The sequence below is a fragment of the Sapajus apella genome, unplaced genomic scaffold (genome assembly GCF_009761245.1).
Source record: "Sapajus apella isolate SASKATOON/1434 unplaced genomic scaffold, GSC_monkey_1.0 scaffold89, whole genome shotgun sequence".
In the NCBI taxonomy this organism is placed as follows: domain Eukaryota; kingdom Metazoa; phylum Chordata; class Mammalia; order Primates; family Cebidae; genus Sapajus; species Sapajus apella.
Genome location: NW_022437029.1, coordinates 8443600 through 8463549, shown reverse-complemented (window position 1 = coordinate 8463549; position 19950 = coordinate 8443600). Strand labels below are relative to the sequence as shown.

The window sequence follows — 19950 nt, the reverse complement described above, 5'->3', positions numbered from 1 at the left end:
TAAAACTGTGGCAACTGAGCACATTTTACAGATACAATTTTGGTATATTCCCATCCAGCTTAAGGCATTTAAAATGCAATTTTGTTCACACTCACGTGCGTGCACACATATGCACACGCACGTGTCAACTAGGGTGATATTACCAGCCCATTTCCACTGGGCAATTCTGGTGACAGCAACTACAACCAACAGACTTCCTTTCTGAAGAGTAAAAAAGAAAACAAAAACCTCTCCATCTATTTTAAAAGGTTATTTTATACTGTTTAACATTCTTTCCAGACAGTAATTGGCTGGGCGCTTCTGCTCCCTTTTCAAAGAACAGGTAAACTAACTGCTCTCCTACCCCTCCCCAGAACCAAGCCATTTTTAAAAGCCAAAGTTTCCGTTTCCAAAGGAAGGAAAAGGAACAAATTCCATTAATGAATTGTATACATGGAATGTGGCTTGTCTCGGACATTTGTATTTGTAAATAAATGGCTCTCTGTTTATTATGTATGTTTTACTGGGATAAAAAAACGAACTTTAATGCCTCTGAGCATGCTATAACACAGCAAATATTTCCACTTATGGTTTGTTTAAGTTCCACTGTTTTCTGGTACTCACTAGAAAGAAATCGGTTTAAATAGAGTCAGTTGTGGGGTTTAAACTTCCAGGCTCACTTGGGGAGGCGGCACCTCTATGTTTACCTTAGTACTGGGGGGAGGAAGGATGGCTCCCTGGGAATGTTATGGGGATTAATCTGGAGTTTCGCTTTTGTCCCTGGATCTTTCTAACGCTGACCACGGCCTCAGTTTGCAGCTTCAGAAGCGTAGCCGGCGTGCGATCTCCTTGGTGGGTGGACTGGGCACAGTCCCCTGCCTTGCCCTGCTGCCGGCGCCCGCACACCGAGGTTTCAGTCAGTATCGTCCCGTAGGCCCAGGCCTGCAATCCTCCGGCGGAGATGGGATCTGGGGTCGGGGGGGGGGGTGGGGTGACTGTCACCGGGCCAGGCACAGGCAGTCTACCCTGGTGCCTGTAGGGCTCTAGAGTTTCCCACACGCGGGAAGCGGAGGCGTGGGCCAAGCGCCGGGAGCCACCCAAGAACTCCACCGCCCAGTGCGGCGAGTAGGGCCTGGCGGCGCGAAACTTCCACAAAGCCGCCTACGGCCTATCGCCTTGCCTCCGTTCCACAGTCCCAGCTGCCTGGACCTCGGTGTCTTCCCAAACAATGAGACCTGCCAGTGCACTAGGCCGTTCTGCTCTGACTTCTGCCCGCACACTGGGACCGAGCGAAAGATTACGGGTTGGAACCAGCCAGTGCATCTCCTTCCACGCGCCGCATTCTTCGGGAAGACAAACAGAGTACGTACGCCCTCCAGGTCAATTTCAGGCCCTGGTCTGGGCCACAGTCCTGGAAGACCCAAGGGGTCACGGGTCCAGATCCGTCTTTACTTTGTCCTCTGCTCCAGGGCTCTAGGGCCCTGGGCAGCAGAGATGGGGATTTCAGAGAGAGGCCGAGACAGCCAGGCCTTGAACTCAGCCCCTCTGAACTCCACAGTCCTCAGCGGGGGCGGCAACTCAATTCTCCCGGGAGGAGGCTGCACCCCTAGAACGGAAAATCCGCAAACATCGCGCAGAGACCCACAACATTTCTAACCTTTCTTTCCACAAGCTCCCCAGAAAGTTATCGACAGAACCTCTGGAACCTGAGCCGACTCCAGTCTCCAGCAAATTCCTCAACCTTCCAAGGAAACTTTGAGAAGTTTCCCTTTCCCTCGCTCCTCGCTCCTCACGGACTTTCTCTAGGCCCCAAGTTTGCTCATTACTCTGCTGACTGGCCTTTAGTCTCTAGGGCTCCCCAGGCCTGAGTGTTTCCCGAATAATAATAATAATAATAATAATTGTTATTATGAGGCCAGGGAAGAATAGGATCAGAGGGTAGGAGGGACTGAGGGGGGGAGTGGAAATGTTTATAAAAAGGTTTATTTAAACCTGTGTTTCAAAAAGTTCAGTTGACAATTATCAGTAACCCCGATAGACAACTCCATTAAAAAAGAAGAATTTACTACTGCTCTTGAAAGCCGTTATTTTTTACATCGCTTTTTAGGAAGATAGATGAACAAAACATCGCGTTTCAAGCCATTTTGATCTGTAATTGAAAGGCAGGATCGGTTTGTATTCTCCTACGGCTTTTACAGAAGTTGCAGTGATCCAAAGTCGGGTTGCTGTGTCAGAGTGGCATTTTTATTAATGAGAATACAAAAAGCTTGCATATTCTTAGCCCTGCTTGAATTTAGTTGCTAAGCAACCGGTGTATGGTAATTCATCCGCGAAATTTAAATCTTTGAGAAAGGATCGTGCGTTTTGCTGAATGGTCGCCACGAGGAAAACAACTTGTGGGACCCGCAGCAGCTGCCACAGTCTGGCCGCCCGGCCGCCCCACCGCGACTGCCACCGCCCTACCTCTGCGCCCAGCCCTGCCCTCCCTCCCGGAGAGAAGCGAGCTTTGGACTACCGAATGCCCCGGGTCTCCCTCCCCCTCCGCCTCTTCTGATCCCGGGTTTTCACCGGAGGCAGGCCTTACACCTGACCCAGTCGCCTGCATCCCTAGGGCTTCGGGGTCCAGACTGCGAATTTCCGCATTCTCCTCCCCTCACGCGCACCCACAAGCACACGGCACGCGCACACACACTAGCGCACACAACGTGCCGCCACGAGAATGCCTGTTGCCCTCTTCCCAGACCCCTCTGAGGTCACTTCCAGAGCCGACTCTTCCTTGAGGAAGACCGGTCTCATCAAGAACGCAGCCCACAGCCCGCCAGAAGGCCAGGCGGCCGCCTCTGGCCGGCAGTGACATCATAGGCTCCTGCTCGCCAAGCTCGCGCCCACATTTTAGGATACAGGAACAAACACGGATGTGAAATCAAGAATGAAAGAGAGAGTAATCTAATTAATAGGCCATGAGCCAGGCTAACAAAATCAAAGAATCTGATTACACAAGTACCCCTCCTGCTATCTCCGCTGCCCCCACCCCCAGCTCCTCCAGCCTGCGCACTATTTCCTTTCCTAGGCTGCAAAGTTCAGGATGCAAACGCAGAGCCCTCTGCTTTCCTTATTGAAATCAACGTCAAACCTACTGTGAGGATCCCGCACCCAGGAGGTCACATGGGTGACCTTCAGGGCCTCAGACCAGCAGCCCTGTGGAGCTGAGAAGACCAACTGACCTACAGAACTTGGAGAGCCTGAGAGGTTGCCCCACAATTCTCAAATTCATCACTCTGAACAACAACAACAACAACAACACCTGTGCTGATTGCTTATGCTGTTAGTAGCAGGACCAGGATAAACGGCTTCTCCACTCACAGTCATTTTATAGATCATCGAATTTTTTTTTCTTCAATCTAGCACAACTCTTCTTTTTTCATATCACCTTGTTTCTGGGTCACTGATAACCTCAAACTCCCATCTCTTATTTCAACTCCCTTTCCCAACATTGATGTCTGAGCACAGTCAGGTATTAGGTTATCACTGAAACATAGCATCTGCTCTAATCGTTGCAGCCAGCCACGTGCATTTCATGAAAGAAGAAAATTCTTTAATTTTTGTCTTTCTGCCTTAACAAAAACAATCAGGTCCACCTTTTAAATAATTAATTTCAAGTCTGCATCCACTGCCAATTCTTGTTGCATCCATTTTAGAGTTGATTAATTACCCTGGAACTTGGGCAAACTAAACTCCATGTGGAGAGAATGTTTCTTCCTTCAATTTAGTTCTGAAAGCTACAAGTTATTAATGGATCTTACTCAATTTACATACAAATTAGTGCAAATATGCCCATCTCTTAAAGTGCATTTTTGTATAAATATATAAAAGTATCATTTTTGATTTAGCTTAAAGAGGTTGATCATTTATTACAAAAATAAACGAATAAATACAACAATATATTGTTGCTTCCAACAGGATAAATACTTTACAAATATATAATTTAAAAAACAAATTTAATTGTTAAAATTATTTAAAATATTACACTTATCGATAAAACTATCAATAGTATATACTGCATTTAATATTAGAACCAATTATTCTCTGAATGTTGAAAACCATTCATACAAAACAAATTATGAGCATGGTCATGAGCAAACACTGGAGGCTACAGGGCAGCAGAGGGAATTGCTAAAGATCAATAATGAACAGTTCTATTTTGGAACAAAGAAGTAGTCCTTGGCTAAGCACAAAAAAAAAAAAAAAAAAAAAAAAAAAAAAAAAAAAAAAAAAAAAAAAGGCAGAGCAACAACAGCAAAGTGACTATTTTAAATACACCTTGAATGATTTATCTCACAGACTTGCCAGGGGAAGATGTTTGTGGGAGTGAGGTGACCCTACGGAGGCTTGGACAACTGATCAAGAGCCACAGGAGACTGTAAACTGTAAATGGGCCTAGTTTGGGATTAGCCAGGCTGATGGAACAGAACTTTGTCACTTTCCTTTGGGTTGGAAGGGGAGGGGGGATTGGATTGAAATGGAGGAAACAAATGGGCACTTTACGAAGCACAAGACACTTGCGCTGCAAAGGAACACAATGACCAAATTCATTAAAAGGATCTGGTGATATATAACAATATTTTCATTATTTACATGTGTAACAATATAAGCCTTAGCACAAAACCTCTCAGTTATATCTGCCCTCTTTTGTTTTTCAACGATGAATTTCATTTTGTAATTACATTCAAAGGGTTGATTAAAAAAATGGAGTGCAAGCATTAGCTCACTTTATAAAATGCAAAATAATGAAACAAAATGGGCTTGCTTTCCCAGCTTCTCCAATTAAAAGTTACTCTGCTACCCCCAAATCAGGGATTCTTCCAGAGTAATCAGCAAAGTTTGCTTTTTAATAGAAAACAGTGTGAAATCTAATGTTAGCTCTTTTGTTGTCAGCTAAATCAAGTAAGCAGATACCTCCTAAATTTTTTTAATAGACCCATTACTTGTCTAATCAACCACCACCATTCCCGTAGGAAAAACAAGATTCCATCTCACGTGCCAGTTGTATCCACCACATAAAAACAACCTGACCAGTCCTGAGCTTTCCCATGAGGACTTCTTTGCTTGCCTCTGTAGACACCCCCAAAAGGGTGAACTTCTCCCCCACCCCCACTCCAGGTTGTAAATTTGCTGGGCATAGGGATTACAGCAGCAAGAGAAATGGGGAACAAGAAGGCAAAGAAAACTAAATTGTGGTTTCTTGTCTTCATTTTTTTTCTTCTCTCTGTTTAATAAATGTGGCCTTTTTCAGATTTCACAAATCAAAATGATTGTGATTTTTAGTACGATTTGGTGTTTAAAATAATGCAACCCAATACATGGCCATCTGGCTGGGCTTGATTTATGAAAGTGACACAGAGCCTGTCTGGGAGAAATAACTGTTCCTTGTTGCTCTCACAGTTTTCTGGGTTTTTTAACCCCTGCATTGATATCACAGGAGAGGGAGTGAAGATGAGAGAAGGAGGAAAGAAGTGAGTGACAGCTAAGTGAGATTGGGGGAAATCTGTCTATAAAATCCTTGCTCTATCACCACTAAATACTTTTTTTTTTAAGTACAATATGTAGGGACTCAACTAAGCAGAGCCTTTAGCGTCTTAAGTATTCACAACCTGAGGCATTGCATTTTCATTTTCCCACATTGTAAATATTGAAACATTAACTTGATCAATGTGACCGCGATGCAGGGTTTATCTGAAAGGTGACCTAAAAGCTAAAACCCCCAGCACCAGTAAAGAAGATATAGAATCACACTGGGGAGAGACAAAAACAGAGACACATAGAACCTTAAGTCTGAGTTGGTAATTGTACAGATGGTATGCAGTGTACACCACAGTCAAGATTTTAGAACTATACTCTTTCATTACAGGGGGAAAAAACCCAAAAAGATTAATAATTTAATTTTAATTACATATAGTTATTGATGGGAAGTAACTGATATCAAAATATTTTATAGACTTATAAGTGACTCTTAACAACTATAGTATTGAGAAAAAGAGAAAAGAGACAGGAACATGTTGGGAGGGGGCAAGAGAAGAAAAAAGCTGCACTTGGGAGGAGGGGCTGTATTAACCATTAATAACCAGTTGGCTCGTTTTTTACTGGTGATCTTGTTCAATCTTTCAATAAGAAACACAGGTATCGCCAAGAAAAGGGTCAGTATTTAGGCACTCTCACCTAAAAACACTAAAGACATTCACTAAAACTAAGGGAGGGGGAAATATTGTGAATTTATGGATAAACGAGGAATGACTACTATTTAAAATACTGTCTCAGCAATGTCTATGCTTTCTCTAGATTTCCAAAAGTACCTTAAGTGGAGCAGGCTCTACTTCCTCAACGCTATTACTTAAGGATTTTCATTAGTAAAAAAATATGTCCTAAAGAACTCTTTTCTTCCCACACAGTGTTTACGCATCAGACACAGACTATTTCATTCTAACAAATTTATTTTCTCGATCAGCTCTTACGGAATCACTACTCAAATTAAATTACAATCAAATGATCACATCAAAAGATACCCTTATTACCTAACAACTGTCCATATTTTCATTTCATTTTGATTTGTGCTCGTCTGAAAAAAACACGTAATACAAGATCTGGGGAAAAATAAATTACCGTTTTGCAGCAGTTCATAAGTATTCTGAATAAAATATTAAAAGAAGTCATTTAATGAAAATATAAAGCAAATATTTTTAGATCAACAACGGATCTAACAATTCTATATTGCCGTCTTTTGAAAAGTCTGTTTATTAAAACCTACCAAAAACACTGCTTGGAAATGGCAGTATTATATAATCACATCCACAGCACCCATTCAATCAAAGTTGGCAAAGGACTGAGGAGAGAAGTCCAGAGAAGTGCAGCGGCTGGTGCTCAGTCTTTCTAAATTCCTTTATCTGAGTCAGTCCAGAAATAAAAAATAAAAAATATTAATAAAAAAAATATTAGCGGTGGAATCTTTAGGCATTGTCCACCCTGAATGGCAGTCGTCAAAGACTGAGTACGCGGCCGGGCCTGGCTCGGCGGCCTCGCTGGTTCGGGCCCCGCTCCGCTCCCAGTCCGCCCGCCCGCTGCGACCCGACTCAGCCCGGGCCTCTCGCCACTCCCCTCTCCCTCTGCTCCTTCCCGATGCTTTTATTTCCAAGGTTACTTTGAGGATACTTTTCTTTTGGCTTTGCTATTCAGTCTGTTAGTTTCAGAAGCTGTGAATTTAATCATTATTATTATTTTTCTTTCTCGGAGACTGTTTTTTTTCCCCCTCCTTTCCGTTTCAGAGTTGATTTGTTTGTTTCCAAATGACTTTATTATGGCCAAGAAAAACAGGGTCCCAGAGCACGGCATCATCCCTAATGGAACCGGGTGCCTCTGTTTTCTCTCAGGTCGCTCCCAGGAAATAAAGTTTCCGTGGATCTCTTTAGGCAGCTGTTTTAGAGGAAGAAAGTGAAAGGAAAAGGGACCCTCTCTTTTTTTTCAAAGAGGAGAAGACGAGGCAGGTGCTGTCCACCGTTGCCCTGTAGATCATCTCAGGGTGGGAAAACCTCACGAGTGCAGTTTTAGTGCGTCAGGCATCTTCACCCTTCTTTACAAACAAAAACAAAAACGAAACACCACCACAGTATAAACGAGATCTCATGATCGCCCCGTTTTCTCTTCCGGTTTTGTTTGTTATATATGTATATAAAACAGTTTGGGTGTTTATTATGCTTTTTATTTTTTGGCCCCTCCTTCCTTGGACTGCAAAAATGCCTCCTGGGTCCGTCTCTCCCGTGTTTTCTCCTCCAAGGGCGGGCATGCCTGTCTCTGGGCGGAGGGGAGGGCGGCGGATGGGCCTGGGCTGAAGCCCGAAGCGGCCCAGGTGCAGGGTCCGCGCGGCGGCAGCGGCGGCGGCGGCGGCGGCGGCGGGGGCTGCGGCGGTGCTGACAGCGGCTGCGGAGGCGGCGGCGGCGGCGGCGGCGGCCCTCATCGCGCTGCGCCCTGGCTTCACTGTACGCTCGTCTGCAGCCCGTGGTGCGGCGGTGGCGTGTCGGCGCTCACGGTGCCCACCTGCGAGTAGACGTCGTCGGGCGTCTGCTGTTGGATCCCGGGCGGCGTCATGCGCTTCTCCTTTTGGCGCCGATTGCAGAACCAGACCCGCACCACCTCCTTCTCTAGCTGCAGGCTGTCGGCCAGGTTGGTGATCTCCTGTGCGGAGGGCTTGGGGCACTTGAGGAAGTGGCTCTCCAGCGCGCCCTTGACGCTCACCTCGATAGAGGTCCGCTTCTTGCGCTTCCGGCCCTGCGCCGCGATCTTGTCGATGCTCGTGGGGCTGCCGGTGCTCGAGTCCGCCTCCTCCAGCCACTTGTTCAGTAGTGGCTTGAGCTTGCACATGTTCTTGAAGCTCAGCTGCAGGGCCTCGAAGCGGCAGATGGTGGTCTGCGAGAACACGTTGCCGTAGAGCGTGCCCAGCGCCAGCCCCACGTCGGCCTGCGTGAAGCCCAGCTTGATGCGCCGCTGCTTGAACTGCTTGGCGAATTGCTCTAAGTCGTCCGACGTCGGCGTGTCCTCGTCCGAGTGAGGATCGTGGCTGTTGAGTCCAGGCCCCGCGCCGCCGCCGCCGCCGCCGTGGTGCGGGGGTCCCTGCGCGTGGTGCGGGTGCGGCGGGTGCGGGTGCGCGTGGTGGTGGTGGTGGTGGTGGTGCTCGGCCAGCTCTGGCGTGTCCCCGCGCACCAGCCCCGGGTGCACCAGGCTCTGGGCGCCGCCGCCCGCTCCGCCGCCGCCGCCGCCGGGCCCCGGGGGCGCGCTCAGCATGCCATTCACCGTGAAGCCCCCGGGCTGCGAGTAGAGCAGACTCTGCGGCGGTGGCTGCTGGCCCCCGGCCATGGACGGGAGGTGCGCGGCGGCGGCGGCTGCGGCGGCGGCTGCGGCGGCAGCGGCGGCCGCCCCCCAGCCCCCGGGGTGGCCCTGATGCGGGGGCGGTGGCGGGGGGCCGAGGTGCGGCGGCCCGCGGTGATGCAGCGCTGTGCCCGCGTGCAGGTCGTCGCGCCCCCCGCCGCCCTTCACGTCGGGGCCCTGCGGCGGTGGCGGCGGCGGCTGCGGCGGCTGCTGGGGGCTGCCTGCCATGCCCACGGCGCTGCCCGACCACGGCGAGCTCGCCTCCACGGCGGCGGCGGCGGCAGCGGCGGCGGCGGCGGCGGCGTGGGGCAGGGCTGTGACCCACTGGTGCGCGTGGCTCAGCATATGGCCGCCGTTGCTGGCGGCCATGGCCCCCTGCATGAAGTCGCTCTGAACCATCTTGACAGAGGACGGGTCCCCACGGTAAGCGCCCGAGGTCACAGCGGCGCTGCCCGGCTGCATGCCGCCGCCCCCGCCCCCTGCACCGCCCCCGCCGCCGCCGCCGCCGCCACCCCCGCCGCCGCCGGCTCCTGCCGCCTCCGAGTGCACAATGGAGCCGGCCGCGAGCAGGCTGTTCCCCGGCAGGTAGGGGTTAGAAGCCGCCGTGGCCATGCCGCTCCGCTCCCGCCACCCCACCGCCGCCACCACCGCCGCCGCCGCAGCAGCAGCCGCGGCCGCCGCCGCCGCCGCCGCCGCCGCGCCTCCCGCCTCCCGCCTCCTCCCCCCTCCTTCCCCGCCCCCGCCCCGGGCCCCCGCCGGCCCCGCCGCCTTCGCCGCCTCCTCCTCCGCCGCCGCCGCCTCCGCCCCCGCCGCCGCCGCCGCCGCCGCGGCCCCCGGCTGCAGCTGCAAGGCCGCTCGGCAGGGCGCGGGGGTCGCCGGCCGGCCTTGGTCACCAGCAGCAGCAGCAGCCGCAGGAGCAGCGCTCTGGGGAGGGGGGCTCGCTTCTCGAGGTGCGCTCCGTGGCCACCCCTTTCAGGGGGGGTCGTGGACGCCCCCCAGCCCCGGCGCGCTCGGCTGGCTCCAGTGGGGCTCGCCGGGCAGGGCGGGGACCTGCACTTGGGGCGCTCTCCCGGGGCGCGCGGGCTCCCGCTCCTCCTCCTCCTGTCCTTGGGCGAGCCCGGACCCTGCCCGGCCGCAGGGCTCCGTCCACCTGCTAAGTGAAGGTTTCACGGGAGACAACAAAGAAAGAAGCTGCTCCTTTCTTCTTTAGCCAAATTACGGATGACCAGCAACCGGTCCGCTCCTTCTCTGGTCCGCTCTCTCCTCTCCTCCTCAGGAACACATTTCACTGGTTTTCCCTTAGAGTAGTAAAACTTTTTTCGTCCTTGAAGGCGTGGTGCTGCAGGCTGCTCGCGAGTGCGGAGAGGGGAGGCTGGCTCCTGCTCTCCCCCTCTGGTCCTCTGGTTTCAAGTTTTGTTCTGTCCTAGGAAAACTTCTTGCGATGGTGCATTTCTCTGAAGTTGCTATTGCCGGAGCTCTTGGTTGCCTCTGAAACAAGAGTCCTTTTTCATTCTCCTCGCAACAGTCACAGTCTGATGCGACATCTTTCCTTTTGGGCAGAAATTAGGAAACAAATATAACAAGGAAAAAATTGAACAGGAAAAAAAATGATGTCGAATCGCTCTGTTACCTTGTTGCTGACGGTTGGGGTTGGTGTTTTATTTTTTTCCCAGCAGTTGTCTGGAGAAGGAGGAGGAAGAAGAGTGCATTGGTGGAGGTGGAGGTGTGTGTGTGCATATAGGGGATCGATCCTTGATACACAACAACTCCAGTGTGCACGTTCCACGGCTCGTAGAGTGCACCGACGGCGGGCGCTGGCGCTGGCCGTGCTGGAGCAGAGTTGCAGCAGGAGCTCGCTCTGCGCCCTCGTTCGCGCTCTCTTTCCCTCTCTCACTTTCCCTCTCCCTCCCTCTCTCTCTCCCCTCTCGGGCGCCCGCTCTCCGATCTGACAGTTCGCTCTCTGTCCCTCCCTCTCAGAGCGGGGACTGTCGAATGTTTACCCTCCGCCGCGAGCGCGCACCCACCACCACACTTTCCCAAATACAAGGAAGTCGAGCACCAGGGCCCCCGCTGATTGGCTACCCGCTGGGTGATTGGCAGGCTGGGAATGACTGGCTCGGGACGCGAGGCCCCCCTTCCGGCCGTTCCGATTGGTTGCTTTTTAATTTAGGCAGAGCGTCGTAGAAGCTGGAAATCTGTCGTCCCCCAGCCTCCCTCCCCTTCGCCACTTTCCCCTCCCCGCCCCTCCCCCGCCGCCCCCTCCGCCACATCTTAACTCTTAGTGTCCGGCCCAGACATCGGCGTTCCCTCGGCGGCTCCGGGCGTTCGCAATAGGTCTGGGCCGGGGGAAGAAAGGGGAGATAAAAGGGAGGGAGGGACGGGAGATGGGGGGTGGGGGTGGAGGTGGGGGAAGAGAATCAGAAGGAAAACGAAACGAAGAGGGAAACATGAAAAATAGCAACCTGCCCACCCCACCTAGTACGCGTCGGATTGCTCACCCCACTCCCCCCGCCCCGCCAGAGATTTGTAAAGCGCGCGGCACAGACGTACCGTTCAAGCTAATACCTATAGACAGATGTGTCCCCAGTGGTTTCAAAGTTTCCTCTTCCCTTCTCCAGCCAGCCCCCATCTCTGATCGGCGGGGGTGGGAAGCGGGGGCTCGCATCGACAAGAGCTCTGGTCGTGGCCACTACGCTCCTTGGAAATCCGCCACCGCAACTTTCCGCAGCCGCTGCGCGCCGGCGGCGGCCCCCTTTGTTTAAGTTCTCGGATGCCATCATCTGGGAAACCTGCAGCCCAGGACCAGCGCGATGCCCGCGCGTGCGAGACGGACCGCTCGCCGCCGTAGCTCGCTCGCTTCCCCACCCCCTCTCTCCCTCCTTCGCTCTCCCTCCCTTCTTCCCTCCTCCCTCCTCTGGGATTCGTGCAAGTAGCGTGCGTGCCCTTGTGAGTTTGGAGGGTGCCGGTCAGCGGAGCCGTGCGATGTATTTGAAAAGCAATCAGTCCGACCTTCCCCCATAGATTCATCGTAAGTGTATTCGACTCCATGGCTTTAGGAATTCCCGTGGCAGCAGGAGCCGGGCGAAAGAACCGGGATCCGCTAGCCGCGCCCTTCTCTGCTCCACCGCTTCGTCGTGTGTGTGTGTGTGTGTGTGTGTGTGTGTGTGTGTGTTAGCGGTGGGGGGTTTGCTCGCTCCCTATTCTTAGGCATGCATGGTGGTGCTTTTTTTCTTTCTTTCCTTTCTGTCTCAAATGGATTTGTGTGGTGGATGGGGCTGGCGGCGACAAACGCTTTCTCAGCTCTAGCCCAGCTGAAAGAGTTAAGGGGGACGGGAGGGGGAGTGCACCCAGTAGGCGAGAGAAGCGGGGGTGGGGTGGGGTGGGGTGGGGTGGAGTGGGGGGGGGAGACGCGGCCAAGCGGAAACGCTGCACAGAGGAACCTCAGCGAACCAAGAAAAAAGAGAAAGTGGCAACGAAAACAAGGGCAAATTGAACCCTCCTCGGGGATTTCCAATGAACTAACCCAACTCGGACATTCAATAAATACATGGCTCTTAATGAGCGTGCGTGTGCGTGCATCCCGCACCCCCAGCTGCGGGTGCGCCCGCCCTGCGCCCGCGGCCCCCAGCCTGCGCCTGCATCTGGCAGTCCCGAGCCGGAGCGGCGGCCCAGGACGCAGACGAGGAGCTGCTGCCGGTGCGCTTCGATTAAAATGTGAACCGGCCTGCCCTTCTCTCCCTCTGTATCGTGCCTCTGCCGAGCGCAGTTAGGTGAACTCAGTGAAAGCAGGAGTTCTCTGCCCAGCTGCAGCCACGCAGCCTCTGCGTGATCTCAAGATTAACACTAGATGCGTAGAATTTATGTAGGCTCTCGTCCAGCTCCTGCTTGCCGGGTGAGATACCATCGTAGGTAGATTTTAGCAAAGCCATTATTGCTAAGGTATAGATATGAAAGGCAGTGGTAACCAAACCTCAAACAACGGATTTTTTTCCCTCTGCGTCCCCCAAAGGTCGCTTTTTATATTTATGTATGCGTATATGTATGTATAAAAGATGGAACACAGATTTCATTGAATAAATCTGAGATCTCCAGGTGCAGACGTTTGAATAGTCGGTGCCAGCACCCCGTGTTTTCCTTTCCTGCCGATTTTGCTTGGATCCGGCTCAAAAACCGAGAGAGTCTCGTGGTTTTGTTTACACTGAATGGGGAGGATAGGAACAGAGCCATGGGGCCGCCTTTCATTAATATACAGTGAGGATTTTGTCTAAATTACTGCTATGAATTTCACAGTACACGCTTTCAAAAGCAGTCTCAGGTGGCCTGATGTAACGTGATAGCGCCTCTGCAAACAGATCCACTTTCTTTCTTTTCAAGAAGGGTGTGTGTGCGTTTGGGAAGCCCCCCAAAACGTTGTGCTCCTTGATAACAGAAATACGCTCCTGTTCCTAGGTCTGTCCCCTTCTTCCTCCTCCCTTTCGCCGTACAGAATTCTCGAATCGCTCCCCGGCCTCTCCCCCCCTCCACGCTGCCCCACCCCATCCGCCCCCCTCCCTTTGCGAATGTGATTGTTTTGTCTGGAAAAAAAAATCCAAAGTATATAACAAGGGGAGAACAGTTAGTGCTGATTTTCATTTGCATACATTTTCATATATTTTGGTGAAAATAATAGACTAGTGGAGAGCTGGGCTTCGAGGCGTCAGTGTGAAGGGAAGGCTAAGGACGCAACGGTGCTGGAGAGTTGAGAATATACCTTCCCCTCCACCCCCAACCCAGTTACCTTATTTGAAAAAACAAAACAAAACAAAAACAAAAAAAAAAAACCTTTTATTTAAAAACCTAACCCTGGAAGTTTGCTCGGTAAGTCTTTTTTCATTTTCTTTCCCTGCTTTCTCTTCTTTTTCCCCTTCTTTTTGGCTTATTTATTTATGTTCTTGTACGTTTAGGAGCTTATTTTCATTGCTTAGGACAAGAGAGGTTCACAGAGCAACTGTTGGAAGGAAGGAAGGAAGGGAAGATGTGTTGGGGGGGAGTTAAAAAAAATTCAACCCTGCTAAAATATTACATAAAAAGATGGACTCAGTCCAAAGCCCCACACAGCAAGCCACTTTACTTTGGAGGGGTGGGGGGAGAATGCTATTCATTTTAATGGTTGATTGTGAAGGTGGGGGCGGGGGAAGAAACCCTGGAAAAGAAGTGATTATTAAGCATACTGTCCATAAATATTTCTTGATTGGGGTTGTTCTCCCCCTCCCCCAGAGAATCAGGACTAGAGGGGAAGGAACCCTGTTTCTGTAGCCAGTGGTGATGTTCTGAATTGTGTGTGCCTGCCTGGATTGGGGTAGGGGGACGCACGCTGGGAGCAGGGGGATGGAGAGAGGAGGGGGACTTGGCAAAGAGAAGGCAGAGAGCTGGAGGAGGAGGAAGCCAGGCAGGAAGTCAGGGCACCCCTGGTTAATGCTGTGTCTGGGGAGCAGGCGGGGAGCTGCAGCCTCCCAGCTCGGTAGTGAAAGCCCATCAGAAAGAGGGTGATCAATCAAAACTAACCAGGACATCCCTACACTTCATTCCCAAAGGACGCTGGAGCTTTAGCATCGCAGAGTCGATTTCACTTTGTTTTCTGTTTTTGACAGCCCCACTTGTCTCCTCCTTGCCACTGTTTCTGGGTTTTGTGAAAATTGAGGGTACAGTTACTTGCTAGGTGCGGTTAATTAGATAAACATGACTGGAGGACACAGCTAGGCCAAGTCTAGGCCCATTTGAGTGCCTTACCTTGGTGAAATAGGCCAGAGAAAATGTTAAAAGCTTCTTGGTTTTGTTCTTTTAAAGGATACTGCGTCCGTGATGATGAGGGGGGAGAATCCAATGGCTGGAATTTTATTGCACTTTTTTACACAGAACACCTTGCAATTTAGAATTGGCAATTTATTTGGAAACAGTTGATGCCAAATCAATGAAACGGTTTGTAACGAGGGAGGAAGAGGTTTCAGTTGGGGAGGGGGCTAAGAATCGCCAGTTTTCCACTCCTTGTTTACGTGCTTGGCAGCGTTGCTTTTGACTGGGGTTAACTCTGTGTGCTCCATTGGACCAGATGCCATATAGAGCTGCTCCCTGAAGATCATTTGTTTCCTTGATGGGGAACATTTCTGAGCAGAGCATATTGGTTGCCATAGAGAAAGAAATAAAAGGAAGAACACTAGTCACATTAAGCTATATGTTTGTGCACTGGGCTTTAGATAAAAGGACCTTGGTCCAGCCAAAGAGAAGCCAAACTAGAGATTTCTAGTGCCACTAAAACTAGCTTTATTTTGTTTTGGACTTTTACAGTTGAAACATATAAGCTAATTTTATTGGTTGTTGTTAATTTTATGTGACACGGTTTACTGAACAAAATAAACTTTGCTCAGGAGCAGCACTATTGACTTGTCAGCAGGGGGCGCACTGACTCGTTTTAGCGAGTACTGAGTAAAATGTAGCTGTTTCAAAAGCAAATCTGCTCAAACACCCCTACCTTTCTATGCATAGTCACAATGAGGAGTGAATTCATTGCATAATACAGGGTTTTAAAATACAAGGACAATGACTTCCCCATCCCCCACTGGCCCATGTCTGTGAAATGGCCCAGAAAGAAATACAGTTCAAAAACTATTCCTCCATTTCTCTCAGTGAAGTGTATTCTGGGCTGGAAAACAGAAATGAGATGCGAAAGCAAGAATAGTTTTTGAAAATTATTAAGGGGGTTTAGTAGGCTACTTAAGAATCTACCTTTTAGGTGTTGTTGTTGTTGTTTTGAAGGAAGCGAAACAGTCAAGGAAACGAAATGCATCATAAGGTATTATCTGTTTAAATTATGAAAGTTCTTCAACCTGATACATGCTTTGACTTCTAAATGCAACTCTGAGTCCTGGAGATTTAGTCCACTGGCCCAGGATCACTTTTACTCCATTTGATATTTAGTGGCTACTTTCATTCTTGTTACCACTTATGGTTTTAGAAAGATTTTGGATTTATCCTTGAAAGGCTTGGCAGAGAAAGGAAAATACAAAATAGCCAAGGGTTAGAGGTAACTGTGGGCTTGAAACTTTTTAGTGCATTACTTAACCCAGTTGAAGAAAAGTTTCAATAGAGCACAAGGTTTCCGCCTCAGAGATATTTACATACTGCCACTGAAGACTGAACTTTATTGTGGTAAAGGACAAAAAAGATATCTGGAAAAGTTCTTAAAGTAGTGAAGGGCAGATCCGGACTGATTCAGAATTAGCCAGTTTGTCACTAAGAATTTTCCCAAGGAGATTCAGAGAGTGTGACTAGGAAAGGGAAGCCCAGAGTGACTGGAAGTGAGAAGCTGGCTTCCACGGTTCAGTAGGCGAACACACCTGTGAATGTGTCACGGAGCCTGTTAGTAAGGGCTTCATTACGTGATGGCTCTCACGTTCCTGTGCAAGAGAGGAAAAGACACTTTATTCTTTCTAACCCAGCTCCAAGTCAACCAGGTTCCAACCAGGAGAAGTTTTTCTGACATGAACTTTAGTAAGTCAGAGTTTGGATTTAAGTGGTGGGTACTCTAGGAGGGTCAAGAGATTCTGGGAACAGTATAAGCAAAGCAGGCACACTCAAACACATTTTAATCTGTGATTTTCAACCCGAGCACTCACATTTAGAGTCAGGAAAGGTACTCTCAGGTTTGCGCTAATAAGACAAAGTGGAGAATTGAGAAAACTGTAATTTGAGCCCAAACACTGCTTTCTCTTTGGCTTTCAGGACATTTCAGACAAAAGACTTCTGAGGCAGATCCACATGAAGTGGATGGCTGTCTCAAAGCTCCTGCTTCTTTGCATGCCCAGGGCTGCTGAATGCATTTAAAAATTACTAAGGAGAAAGGAAACTTTTCAATTCAGCCAGACATTCTGCAAAAAAAAATTGGTGAAGCAATCATTATATATATGTAGAGCATAATTTTTGTGTGCCACTTTTCATGAGATCTGTGATTGTTAATGTCTTGCTTGCTACTTTCCTTTTTTTGCAAATGTAATTAAACAATAAACAGAAAGATAAAATGCTTGCCCCTCATGATATCGATAGTCCTAGAGTCTTTAATGTAAAAGAAACAGAAAATAAGAAATCTGGGTAGAGCAACAAGTTAATTTGACAAGAACTGACATTATTATAGAGATGGCTTTAGCGTTTTATAATGATTTGGGGGTGGAAGTGATCAAGCTGGATATGAATTAAGATACAAAGTGCTGGGCAAAGCTACAGACTTTTAATTGTTGAGGATGGTGAAATTGCTTTTGCCAAATGAGAGAATGAAAAACATTACCTGGGTCAAATGTACAAAACACAAAGTGAGTATTTACTCATTTGTTTCCATTTGAGAATGCTAAGGTGCCCTGATATTGCTGCAGTTCGGAAGCACATTTATCATTAGCATTTATAAATTAAAATGTTAAGCATACTTGCAACCCACACTCTGTGTTATATGCAAAGAGGACGGCTCTTCCACGGAAGATTTTGGGTGGGAAAAATGATTTGCTGTCTTGCCAGTGGATAAGTTGTTTCTTGGTCTCGCTAAGTTTTTGCAATGTTTCTTCTAATTCTTTGTATCACCTTGATAACTGATTTATCTGATCTATAGAAAAGGAGCAAGTACTTAGGTTTGTGGATGGTGTCAGAGTAATTATACATTCGAAGATACTATGATTTCTTACCTGAAAGCAAGAAGCTTTCTTTCTGATACTTATAGGACAGCTTTAAACTACAGGGCATTTCAGATTGTGGGAAATAAGCTAAGAAAGCACAGTAAGTTGGTAATTGAGCCAATGCTTTTAAAACAACCCATTTCCAACAGTTTGCCCACTTGAGCTGCATGCTGGCGTGCACCTGACAAGTCTGGTAATGAAAGCTACCAATCGCCAGGGAAGATGGGGCTGACACAGTGTGATGGACTGTTCCTGCCTGCCCCCTCACCACCCTCCCTGCCTCCCCGCTGAGTGCAATGCTCTTTTTCAAATTTAAATTCATAGGGCTAGGTAACATAGAGCCCGGCTGATTGACCAGAGATGATGATGATGATGATGATGATGATTCATTAACAAAATTTAGTCATTTCCTAGCTAGGAAAACATTCCAAGGTCACATTGGTGGTTTTTATATTTGTATGTGTAAAAACAACACCCAGAAATATTAACTCAGCTTTACCAGAAAAGTGGTTTGATTCTTTGAGCTTGTGGTGATCCTAACAGAATTGAACTGCTCTCTCCGTCTTGGGGACACTCTGTATTCCTCATAAATTATTATACAGCATCGCCTTTCTGGGTCGGAACAGGGTAGTCTGGAGGTGGATAAGAGATTCATGTGGCATACATCCCAGAAAAGAATTCTTGCACTTTGGCGTCTCTGTTTTTATTATTATTAGATTTTTTTTTTTTTTTTTTTTTTTGACATTTGAACTTAGCTATTGTCTGAGGAGCTGGGTGCAGATGCAGCACGTCAGGCTGTGGCTGCTCTTTTCGGCATTCCCCTCAAACTGTGCTTCTGTGGTCTCCTCTCCAGTGAATGCTAAAACACCCAGTTCACTATCTCGCTCCTTCCCTGGGCCCTAAGCTGCCCCAGTGCCAGCCCTGGACAGCCAGCCTCAGGCGTGTTTTCAAGAAAGTGTATTTATTGTTGTTCACTTTAAAAATACAGTGCTAGGTATATTTGTTGATATTTGATACTACAAATACCATGGTTTACAGTGATACACTTTCAGCATGGACATATCTGGTAGACGCTTTGGTGGTGGAGCTAAGTGACCTTGCTCACTGCAGCTTCAGGCAGCTTGAGTTTGTTAGTCTCAAGTTAAAAGTTATGTGTCTGATGTTGCTTTGAATGCTCACCTCTCTCCCTAAATTTTCAATAGGGAGCCTGGTTACTCAATAAAGCCCAAGGGAAGGAGCTCCATTTAATTTACTTTTAATACACTTCCAATATTAATTTACTATTAAATCAGGGTACAAAAAGCCTCCAGAAATCAAGGTATATATTGTTCAAATGTCTGCATTCCCTTCATTTTTAATTCACGTCACAAAAACAAACAAGTAAAACTTCGCTTGGAAAAACACTGACTAGTAAAGTATCCTAAATTCGAAAATACTATGATTTTATTGCAGGGGTCTGGCAAGCAATTCCTTTCCAGGGTTAGAAAGTAAGATGAGAACTTTTCCCAGAAAGGTTTGTTTTGGAGGCTCCAGCGCAGAGGTCCCTGTTCCACAGCGGTGGGGTCCTCCTCTCACCCCCGCCCCCCCGCCCCCGTTCCTGTGATTTGTGGGCACCAGAAGCGACTTCTCCCGAATCCCTGGCGATTCGTGGGGCCCCAGGGCTAAGCTCCGCTTCCTTAGATCGCATTCTAAGGACGTTTTATTTTATTTAGCGTACAGTTTGCATAATAAAATTAAAAGGATCCTATTACTCCCCTTTTCTCCCTGAGCACTGCCCAGCAAGGTCTTTCAGACTGTTATTTGAACGTCTAGAGCGGCCTTCAGAAGTCGAATTAGCATTGCTTTTCTATGGGAAAGAAAAAGGGAAAGAGGTAAATAGGGCAAAGTGAGAAGCGGGTAAGGTACAAGGAGTGAGGTGGATTTAAAAATGCAGGGAGCGGTGAAGGAGACTGGGGACAGAAAAGGACCAGACAGAAGGAGATGGGACAGCAGGGAGGCGACGAGATAAACGCTGAGTCACCCTAACAGGTCACTGGGTACAGGGGAGCGAAGTGCCGCAGCCCAGGAAAACCTGGGTGCAAATCGCACCCCATCTTCTGGGCCTCCTTCCCGCCAAGCCGTAGGAGCGCAGACTTGGAGCTCGGCGCCGCCCGCTTGCCTTTGTCACTGATTTGGTGCGCGGCCGCGGGCTCCCGCGGCGGGCTTTGTTCCGGCGGAGCAGGGCAGGACCCCTCGCACCGCCACGTCCCCGCCCTCCCCGAGCTGGGGACGGTGGGGGTGGGGACTGCGCGACGGGGACAGGGAACGGAGGAGCTACGGCGGGCGCCTCTGAGCCTGGGATTTCGTTCCTTGGCTCCTTTTC

General features: G+C 49.2%; 2 protein-coding genes and 1 pseudogene across 6 annotated transcripts in view; all 3 read right to left on the bottom strand.

The window, feature by feature from the left end:
• Positions 1-12040, bottom strand: part of LOC116534826 — a 60956-nt gene extending 48916 nt beyond the window's left edge. Inside the window, exons 1-3 of one of the 4 annotated variants that reach the window (XR_004261889.1) lie at positions 11458-11971; positions 10523-11228; positions 9729-10441 (exon numbers count right to left, since the gene is read on the bottom strand). Coding sequence is in view for 2 of the 4 variants with exons in the window: in XM_032255577.1 (XP_032111468.1) it covers positions 11485-11940 (456 nt within the window). In the remaining 2 variants the exon portion in view is untranslated. Of the gene's footprint in view, positions 1-9728; positions 11229-11457 lie in introns of those variants that run through there. The other 3 variants (XM_032255579.1, XR_004261890.1, XM_032255577.1) reach the window with 3 other exon arrangements.
• Positions 6450-7999, bottom strand: LOC116534825 (annotated as a pseudogene). The gene has a single exon (XR_004261888.1). The product of XR_004261888.1 is annotated as an uncharacterized LOC116534825 (transcript).
• Positions 6450-9551, bottom strand: POU3F3 (POU class 3 homeobox 3). Its single transcript, XM_032255576.1, has one exon. It carries the CDS (start codon positions 9502-9504, stop codon positions 8002-8004), a length of 1503 nt encoding a protein of 500 aa, XP_032111467.1. The 5' UTR covers positions 9505-9551; the 3' UTR covers positions 6450-8001.
• Positions 12041-19950: the final 7910 nt, after the last annotated feature.